The sequence below is a fragment of the Populus alba genome, chromosome 11 (assembly GCF_005239225.2).
Source record: "Populus alba chromosome 11, ASM523922v2, whole genome shotgun sequence".
NCBI classification, from domain to species: domain Eukaryota; kingdom Viridiplantae; phylum Streptophyta; class Magnoliopsida; order Malpighiales; family Salicaceae; genus Populus; species Populus alba.
In genome coordinates this window covers 6,277,615-6,288,979 of record NC_133294.1, presented here as the reverse complement: position 1 = coordinate 6,288,979, position 11,365 = coordinate 6,277,615, and the positions used below count along the sequence as shown (strand labels likewise).

Genomic DNA, 11,365 nt, shown 5'->3' with positions numbered 1-11,365 from the left:
TTAAGGCTTTAATATGTGAGGTTTATATTATTGAAGAGATTTCAACATTTATCTTATATTATTTTGAGCCTCACTTGAGAAAACGAATCAATCGCATTCCAAGACATAATGATGGTAGGGAAGTGTCTTCTAGTTGGAATTTTTCAATATTTTCCCATCCTGCATGACCTTTATCAAAAAAATGCACTAAAGGAAAAATACTTGACATAAGTCAAATTCAGACATGCATATAATTATGTGCTATTTAACTACGATGAATTAAGACGTTCTATTCAGTAAATACAATATCAACATATTACTATTTTTAAACAATTTTCTCTTATAATCTCATATAAGCTAATAGATTAAATAATTCTTTGCACGCAACATCATCAATTTTTACTATCCCAAAACTCACATCTAACTAAATCTCAATTTTCTAATTACAAGATGAATAATTTACCACATGGTTTAAAATATATGTAAGCAATACTTAATAATTCTTGACTCTTGTAATACTTAATTTTATTACTCCTTTATCTTTGATTATTAATGATTGTAATAATGTACCAGGTTTATCAAATAAAAGACGATGCTAATGGTAATTTGAGTTTACTATGTTTGCATCATAAAACAAAGGTCAGTGTAAAAAGACCTATAATAGTGGAGTTTTTGTTAAGGGATCAACTTCTAATGAGTTTGAAGTTGATTATTACAGGAAGTTAGAAGAGGTCATTGAATTTTAGATACGCTCTCGTATAAGGTAGGTGCTACCAAAATCTTTTTAAATAGGATATAGTGAAAATGTTATTAATTTTTTTTTTATTAAATTTGTTTAGATGATGAGGAGAAGGTTAATGAAGATAAAAATGGATAGGAGTGCTACTAGTTCTTCTTGTAGCATTCTAATGAGCATGATCCGCTAGGTACCGACCATAAGGAGGTACCTCAGGCACCTTTTCTTGATGCAGGCTCGTCGATTGCAATGGCGGCTTATAAAGAGGGTGCCCTTCTGAGTAGGATGTCTACACTGGGAATTATATTGCTTAGTGGAAGCCCGACCACATCAAGTTTATTTTCATTTCATGCATGATAAAAAAATAAACAATAATGGATAAAGTTTGAATAATTAGTTTTAATGAACAAATGGAAATTAAGGTTTATAAATGTTGAGGCTACTTGCACGATAACATCGGCAATGAAATTATCGATGAAAATGGCTTTGTTTCAAAAGAGTCAAGTTTCCAAAAATCTTGAAGGGAATCCTATGATTGATGTTTGGTTTGAAAATTTCAAGATTAATATATACAAAATAGTTATTTTTTAATATTTAATTTGGTTAGTTTTTTAATTTCAATAAACTAATTATTTTATAAAACTAACGTGTAAGAAAAACATTTATTGGGAGGAGGTCAATAACGATGTGGCCAAAAGAGTGTGGCAGAATTACTATATCATTAGGTAAGATTGAATTCAAATTATGATAATTTAAAAAAAAAACATATTAAAATTTTATTTTTTATTATCTTATTCAATTTTTTTCTATTAACCAGGATTGTGTGATTTTTGGTACGATGCCCATAAAAAAAGTAAATAAATATGCAAAAGACAAAGGTTTTCCAAACTAAAAAGGCATAGTCATGTGGAGGGATTTCAATCCTCTGCATGTCTTGAATGGTATTTGGCACGTTCATCTCCAACATATGATGGTGGAGAGTTTATCATTATGTTCGCTTCACATGCAAAACAGATAGTAAGATTCTTTTTCATATGCTAATTATTTTATTATATGAAAATTTATAACTAATAATAGTTTTATTTTGCATGCCACGTGTTTAGGCATTATCCAAAATCGATAGAGCTTTTTTTTTAAAATCACATGTAGAAAGAGGATAGACAAAAAGGTATGCAATAGCTCATGGATAACCAAACCCAAAAGTTCATAGTAAGTTGGATTTGAACTTTACTTTAAGTTATTTTTTTATATATATTTGATAAATTTCAAGAAACATATAACACCTAATTGCATGAGAGATATAAAGGATGATCTTTTGACCCATCAAAAACTTGATCTACATTTGTGGTTGGAGGATGGATCTACTAGTAAACTAAGTAGAAATTAGGTTTACGGTATCTCCAACAATACATGATGTGGACCTCTTGATCATGTGGTCAACCAACCCCTAACGAAGTAAATAACAATCTGAAAAGCCAAAAATTAGATGTAATAAATGCTTGATCTAGAGGTAACCAAGTACCTAAGAACTAAAGGTATTGAAAAAAGACTTGGACCCAAAGATAAACTTGTATCTAATAACCCTAAGTACACCACACAACCAGTTAATTTTCGATAAGTTAGTGTACATCATTGTCCTTAAAAAAAAAAGTTGTTTTGCCACAGACAAACAAAAAGAAAACACATGTTTATTCTCCAATTTACTGTTTAAATTTGAGGCCAAATTTGAACCTAACTTAAGTCGTATCATCCTCCTCTTCTTTAAAAAAATTTAACCTCGACTATGTATTATGAAAAACATCTTCTAAGGTTAATAATCAGTACAGCCAAAGAATAGCATCCTCATCAAAACCAAGAAGAACCTTGTTAGCAAAGAAGGTCCCTTTGATAAACAAGCTTTTTTTTTTCAACTATCTTCTCCGTCTTTAATTTCAGTTGCTCCTCGTATATTTGTTTAGGTGTCAAAGATTCAAGAGTTATATGTCTTTTATTCATCTCGAAGGAATACCTATTTTTCACTCCATAATGCATAACTCTTCTATCATACTGTCATGGTCTACCAAGCAACAAGTGGCTAGCTTATATTAGCACAACATTACATAACACCTCATCATAATATTTACCAATAGAAAAAACAATCCAAACCTTAGAAGATGTTTTTCATCAACCTTAGCTTGTATTGTGATGACTTAATATGGCATTTTCTCCTCTTCATCCTCCATATCAGTCTCAAACTCATTATTAGCTTTCATAACCATGACTCTTTTATTTGGATATTGTAAAGTAACATAACCAAAACCCAGACAATGAAAGCATTTAATGTCATGATTACAAGAAATAGAAGTAATATTGTTACCTTCAAAAATGATCGAGGTGTTTTTCTCATTGCCCTTCTTAGTCTGTTGTTATGGACCACCCCTAATGTTAGCCTTTCAATTAGGTTTCAAAGGCTTTGAAGGGTCTAATGGTTGGCTTTGTCAAATGATACTCTTCCATTTAAACTATTTTTCCACCTTCATAGCCATATGCATCATCTTCTCCAACTCCATATAATGATGTAACTCCATAATATGAGCTATATCATAGAGTGTTAACTCATCTAACAACCCTCATAATATTAAATTATTTTCGCTCAAGACTAATTTGAACCCTACCATGATCATTAATATGTTACCTCTCCAACCTATTTCTAAATTCAGTGGCCATCCGATCCATCCACTAATTAACAATACATAACTAAGTTAAGGTATAGTTTCATTCCAATAGAATTAGGCTTTAAATAATGATAGTTTATGGTAGTGAGCTCTTAGTTGATTTTATTTTAGGCTTCATAACCATAAACGGCTGAATAATTTTAATGTCTTAGAATTTAATATTTTTTTATTTTTTAAATTTAATTTATATTCTGGTTTTTTTCATTTTATTCTTTTATTCAATTTTGCTTCTCAATTTTCTTTTTGTTTTTTTTTTTTTTTTTTTAGACTTTGTGGCTGTGCGACTCATTCTCAACTTTATATAATACTCTTCAATTATTTATTTATTCCATACGAGATTGATAGCTCTTACACTACTCAAATGATTTGTAATTTTTCTTCTAAATGTATTCACTAACTCAAAAATAATGTTACATGCGCATTTATAAATTCGAATTTTTTTTCTTTAATATACTCTTGAAAGATTATTTAAATCAATTTAACTCAAAGTTATCACTACAATTCATATATATGACTATTAATTCTGATTAAAAAGATTTATCAGAAACACATATTCAAAAACATAAGTAAATTAAAGATTCTCATTTTGATTGATTTTCCATGCGAGAATATAATTGAAAAAAGTATGTTATATAAAGATATATTCATGGGTTTTTTTTTTTTTCTTTATATACTTGTTCACAGAAAAAACGTAATAATCATCTGCCTCGCTCATTGTCCACAAGCCGGGAACGGTGGAAAAATTAGAGGATGCCCATCTCCTCCTCGTAGATTCCTCAAATAAACAAAGGGGAAAAATACCCGTGAAAACAGCATCAAGAAAATTGAGGATACAAAACAATTAAAAAAATTATAACCAAAAAAGAAATTAAACTAATTAATGGATGAGACAGTTTCTACCTAAGAAAATCCAAGACATTGGGCAGTGAATTGGTTGGAATAAATTAATGGGTTAGATCGATTTTCACTCAAATATACGAGGAGTCAAAGCCAATTTGCAGCGTTTACTCATTCAAAGAAAAAGTTAAAAGGAAAATTATCTAGTCATGCACTGAAACTCAATCACTTTATGACTAGCCATTCTCCGTCAATAAATAATAATGCGCAGCGAGCTCTCTCTCTCTCTCTCTTTTTCTTTTTCTTTTTTTTTTTTTTTTTTTTTTTTTTTTTTGCAGTGTTCTTAATTTCCTTAACAGGAAGACCAGCAATTCTCCGTTTCCGGCCCCCACACTCCCCCTCCAATTGTCTTTCGCTGCACTTTCTAGTCAAGGATCCTCCACTACCTTTTTTTTTCTTGTTCATTCTTTTCTAACCCTCCTCCAAAGCTTGCTTGCAAAGTAAGTAATGATGTTCGAGTGTGTTTTTAAAATTATTTAAGAATAATTAATTTCCATTGAAGTTAGAATTAATTTTAAAATATTATGTACGTCAAAAAAGATTAAAAAACAAGAGTATATGATGTTGTTTTATTTTATTCATAATTGAGATTTTTTTCTAAATTAAAAATCATTTTCACTGCTGGAGCTAGAGGCATCAGTTTTACGTGGCCTGTTTAGAAGTTTGATTGAGATTATTTTTTAAAGAGTTTTTCACTCATAAATGTATTAAAATAATATATATTTTTTATTTTTAAAAAATTATTTTTGATATCAGCGTATTAAAATAATAAAAAAACATCAAAAAAAATTATTTTGAAGTGAAAAAAAAAAATTTTTTTTTTTTAAAATACAAATTAAAATGCTTTTTCATAATTCGGTTCATTTATAAGAATAAGATTCTCTAGAAGCTAACTTTAAAATCCAAATTCACGATGTTAAGAGATGAAGCATACCTCTTTAATCACCAGACCAATCTCTCTAAGTTTTAATGCTTTTCAGTGCTGGAATTGTACGATGGTGGCCGGCCAAACATATTTTGTTTTTCTAAGATATTAAACTAAACAAAAACACGAATTGAATTTAAGATGATGTTGACATTATGAGACATTATTGTAAGAATAACATTCTGTTTCAAATAATTAAACAATCATATCATTAACAAACTATTTCAATGACAAAATTCAACATGTTTGGTGAAGCTTTTTGAATAATTTTATATTACTATACAACATAATTTTTTTTAAGTAAAAATTTTTAGATTTGAAGCTTAAATAAACTTATTAATATTTTTTGTTGAGATTTTATAATCTAATTGGATAATAGATATAATCATAAAATTCTAATATCATATTAAAAACCATTATAATTCAAAAATAATAAAAATATATAAATGGTTTTATATTACTCTTACATACCTTACACATAAACTAGAAAAACGAAGACTAATGTGTTGGTTTTATATATTCTTCATTATATAAATGGTTTTATATTAAAAGATTTATTTGTTTTTATATTTTAAAAGCATTTTTTTTGATTTTTTGTATTTTCAAATCATTTTGATGTATTGATATCTAAAATATTTTTTAAAAAAATAAAAAATACATATTATTTTAATGTATTTATAAAAAAAAAAATTAAAAAAGCAACTGCTACCTACACTTACAAACACCCCAAATCTAGCATTTATATGTACAAATCAAACATAATCAATTCCTATAAGAAGCTTGGAATGTAATTATACTTCAAGGGCAGTCCATTGCCAGAAATTATCTAGTCTTCAACCAAGTTGATCCGAATTACGATAATATTGGGCACTTAGCATTCTGTCGTATTGGGCAAAACAAGTTGATGAACAATGTATATATAGGCTTGTGCATTAAGCTTTGAGGCATCCTTTTAAAGCTATGTAAAGATGATTGTCGTTTGGTTTAAGAGCTCTATGGGCCCATTGAGCTTAAGAGCTTTGAATGTTGAAGGGCGTGAGGGGTAGGAGAAATTAAGGATTACAGAATACCAAATGATTGATAAGCAAATTCACTTGTCAAAAGGTAAATGGGGGAGCTGTCAACAAATAATTCGGAATGGCAAAACCTGTCGTTTCTTCTTCCTTTAGAGTAGCTTTTCACCAGATAACTTACCTGGCGAACCGCCCATCGGATCGGATAGAAAATTGTTTTTGACGTAAATAAATATATGCAAGTTTTTTAAAACCAAGATGAATTTTATTGGAAGATTTAACATATATATTTAATAAAATTAATCAATAATTATATACATTAATTAAAAAATTAATGATAATTAAATATTAAGTTAGAGAGCTAAGAGAATATGCAAGGAAAATATCGTGTCACGGAACTAATCAGTTTTTTATTTAATTATATGTTATTATTTTTAAAAAATAATAATTTAATTTTAATTTTAATTTGATTAATTCATTTGAATAAATTTCAATTAAAAATAAGTTATACGACTCGATGAACCTAGCAAGTTTAAACAACTTGGTCGGTTAATTTAAAATGTAGTTTGACTTTAAAAAGAAAATATTTTAAGATGACACAATTTACTTTGTTCTTTTTAATATTTAAATAATAATATTTCTAAGAAAATATTAATTTATAAAACTCGCAAATAGGATTATGAACTTGGTTTTTATGTTGATTAATGTTTCTGGTAAATATTTTTTATTTAATTATAAGATGGTAATAAAAGTATAGGTATATACAAAAAAGAAACTAAATAAAATTCATGTCGAGAAAAAGGAGGATTGTATAAAAAAGCAAAACTTAAAAAAAGAAAAAATTACTATAAAATAATATCATAAATATATTTTAAATTAATTTATTTTAATGAATTTGGGAAAATAAAATTGAAGGCCTAAACATTTATTTTAATGGAGTAACTAGTAACTTATTATTTGATATTTACTCAGCTTTCAGAGGAAGAATATCTATGATATATTTTCCGCCTTATTATATATAATTCACAAAAACCATGATACAATCACGCTGCCCATCAAATCCTTTCATGCATCTTTTGCCTTTTATTAATTTTAATTTCATCCCAATAATTCATCAAATCTTAGATTTAATAGAACTTTTTGGACATTTTGATATAGCCAACATGGGAAGGACTGGAAACACCGACCAGAGTGCCAAGCACAGGAGCCAACAAACACTTGGAAGACTCCTCTTTGTAGAAAAATCCCAAGCACCCACAATCATTGTTGCACTTGTTCCTGCAATCAACCAACTTCATGGGGCCCTCTCCTTCATCATACCCGTTCAAGAAATGCTCAACACCCACGACTTTGTAGTAATCCACGTTGGCTCCGCCTTTGCACGGTGGCAGCGCTGGTGGTGCGCAGCTCTTGCTCCACCCCAAAAATCCTTGCGGCCTGGGGCAAGCCACACACTGGTTGTCCTCGCAAACTCCTAGTGAACCACACCTTTTTGGTAACTTGCACTCACTAATTTCGAGATCACTATCTCTATCAAAGAGCTTGAATGTCAAGTCCCAAGCTCCCCAATCCACATTTTCATTGTAAGTATAAATTTTCAAGTTACCATCAGATTCCAAACGAAGCATTGAGTATGTGCTATTGTATTTTGGCCTCGTCAGAATGTGAGTGCCAGAGCTAGGAGAGTTGTTCATGTCGTAAGTAAACCCTACCTCAAAAGCATAGGCTTGTTCGTACTCGGGTTTGCAGTAAAAATTGAGATGAGCCAATGAACCTTGGCCATTACCAAACTCATCGGACTTGTAATAAAGCAAAGGTTCTGGTGAATTTTTAACCTTATAGTACAAGGCCCAATACCGTTGCTCCATTACAAAGCTGTAAGGCCCTAGTGAGCCATCCATGTTAGAGACGCGACTAACAAGCCTATTTGGGCCACTGGAACGCAAGTTTTGACCTACCAGTAGTGTGTCAGCTGGGTGATCAAAACTCTGCCAAAGAAATTTACCACTTTTATCATACAAAACCAAATTACCATCTGGAAGCAAGTTGAGACCTACCACACCCTTGTTTGCGGTGCCAGTTTGCCATGCTATAGTGCCATCAAAATCAGTCAGGATTAGGTTCCCGTCTCGTTTGAAGCTTAGGGTTGCATTTTCATGAACTGGCTTACCACGATTGGCGTCCCAGACCCAGCGCATTATGGACTCAGACCGACGATGGCCCATGCGTAGCCCGAGGGTGTAAGCATTTGGGGTGGTGTTGTAGAAGCAAAGTTGAAAGGGAAATGTAGAAAGGGGCAAAACACGGTAATCTGCCAAGTATTCAACACTATATTCCCCAAACTCACCTTGATTGATGTATTTGAAAGTCTTGGAGGATGGGACAGTGGCGTAGGCTAAGAAAGAAAAATTGAAGAAAAAGAAGAAAATCTTGAAGGAACGGGATGTTGAAGATGAAAACCGAGACATATCTGTGTGTTCTCTTTTATTTTCTGCTTATAACTGCTGTGCAAGAGAAGCTCCCTTACAAGTGAATATATAGAGTAAGCCTGTGTGGAATACAGGGGGGCTTCAGAGTCAAATGGAACGCAATATGGATAAAGCAAAATGCTTGGAAATCTGTAGTGTACGGCTGTACGCCACCTCTGTCAACTTCTTGTATTTAGATACAGGCAGCTGGACTGAGTCCCCGGAATTGAGCATGTTAACTGGTTATTGACGAGAGATAATGCATGAAAAATTAGTTCTCGTTGACTAGATAGGCTTTGAAGAATTGATACAAGTTGTAGTATAAATTACTCGAAATGTGCAGGAAGAAGCACATGTTCTTGGTTTGCGTTTGGATCCAAGTTACTTGAATTAGAGTAATAAAAAAACATGAGGAAGCCATTTTCTCAATTGCGTCCTCGATGTATCCATGATTCCTCAATGGGATCCTTCCATCTAAATTCATTGTAAAGTCCTGACAAAAAGAATGTTCATGTTTTTAAAAAAGAAGCATCATTTTATTGCATATAATGTGTTTGCAATTTGAATGAGGGACTTGATTGATAATTTCTTATATAATGAGTACACAATTGAAAAAAAAAATTGGAAACCCAATTGAGAATTGGTTAACAGGTTGGAAAGATTATTATTTTTGTATTGTTTTACAATTTTCAAGTTGTTGTAGCAACTTGAGATAGTCAAATATACAGAAAAAAAAGTCAAATATGCAAGAAAAGACAACATGGAAAACAACGAGCCTCGCTTAAACAAGAGCAAAACAAGACAGGGCCGGGGTTTTTTTCTAGTGAACCTTTCCTTTTATTAGTGGTCTTTTGCCCAAAAACCACTCGAAAGGCCGAAATAAGTGAAATGAATTAAGGTGTGTGTTCTCCAAATAAAATTTAATACTGCGCAAAATTGATGGACGCTACTGATTAGCAAAGAGTTTTATTTTATTTTCAAAAGTGTGCATTGCAGAAGAAATAAGGCATATATATTTAAAATAAGAACAGCTAAGAAGTGGAAAGTTATACTAACAGGTTGCCATATATAAAATGAGGCATTAAATTGTTAGTTACCGAAGATTGAATAAAATTTGAATTCAAGTAATGATAGCTAATGCATTAAATAGCTAATTAGTTGGGTGTCAATAATTTTTTAGTTTATATAATTAATTGATATATATTCTCATAATATTTTATATAGATTTTATATAAATAATGGATGATTGTTCTTAAATATATCGAGTTTCACCCGAAAAGTTGCGAATGACAAATTATTGTAATGGGGTTAAGGATTTTATTAATTACATACTATTTAATTTAAAAAATATTAGTGAAGACGGTATTAGATATCTATATAAGAGGTAAAGATAAAAAAAATTTCTCATTTCAGATGTTACAATGCATCATTTATAAAAACAGTTCTGGGGAAAAATACTTGGATTGGTTTGCATACGGAGAACCCTATATTCCTTACGAGACCATGGTAGAAAGATTGGTTGGTTCAACTTCTAGTTATAACAACGTGCATGAAGTTTTAGATAATAATAATAATTCTTATAGGAGGATGGTGATGGATACAATGAGAATGAATCAAGGTTATGTAAATGAATGTTCAATTGTAGATGAACCAAATCTAAATGCAGCTATGTTTTTTTAACTTTTAAAATTTTTTGATGAACCACTATAAGATGGATGCATAAATCATAGTAAATTATCGGTCGTTGCATAGATGTTCACCATCAAGTCAGATCATGGACTGAGAAGGCCAGTTATATCAGAATCATCGAATGGAAGATAATCATTTTACCTAAAGAAAATAGGCTGAAAAAGAACTTTTATGTTGCTAAATCTATGATGAAACTTGACGTAGGATACTAACACATTAACATGTGTCCAAATTTTTGCATGTTATACTACCATGAAAATACAAATTTTATTAAGTGCAGAACTTGTGAGCATATTTCAGTATAACTCAAAATTGGTAGGGAAAGCACTATTTTACACAAATAAAAATGAGATACTTCTCAATCACTCGTAGACTGCAAAAAGTTATTCATATCTCCAAAAACTTTGAGCAAATGACATGATATTATTCACATGATGTAGTGGATGGAGTTATAGTGCACCTTTTCAATGGTTAAGCCTAGAAGAAATCTAATAGGATGCATCATTGGTTTTCAATGGAACAATGGAGTATACATCTTGAGTTATGTATAAATAGATTCAATCCATTCGGGTTATTTGTCATACCCTATTTTTCTTGATCAGTGATACTTACAGTTTACAACTTGCAACCATTAATATATATAAGGTCGAACTTCATGTTCTTACCTCCAGTCATACCTGATCTTAATAGTTTGGATAGAAGTATAAATGTTTGTCTTCGATCATTGATTAATAGGTTGAATCAATTGTAGTCATTTAAATTAAGACTTTGATGTATGATATCTCAAGGAAACAAATTTTTTAGATAAATGTATTTTTTATATAGATTATTAAAAGATGGTTTCTGATTGGAGTATGCATGGAAACATTTTGAAAGCTAAAAAATTAAAAAAATAATAAAAAATAATTTTCACCATCATCAACTTTTACACCCTGAGTTTCAAT

The 11,365-nt window shown here is 30.6% G+C and overlaps 1 protein-coding gene across 1 annotated transcript; it reads right to left on the bottom strand.

Annotated features, from left to right (window-relative positions):
- Positions 1 to 7,251: 7,251 nt before the first annotated feature.
- On the bottom strand, positions 7,252 to 8,755 carry LOC118051808 (epidermis-specific secreted glycoprotein EP1). Its single transcript, XM_035062533.2, has one exon. The coding sequence runs from the start codon at positions 8,730 to 8,732 to the stop codon at positions 7,392 to 7,394; it is 1,341 nt and encodes a 446-aa protein (XP_034918424.1). The 5' UTR covers positions 8,733 to 8,755; the 3' UTR covers positions 7,252 to 7,391.
- Between the last annotated feature and the right edge of the window lie 2,610 nt (positions 8,756 to 11,365).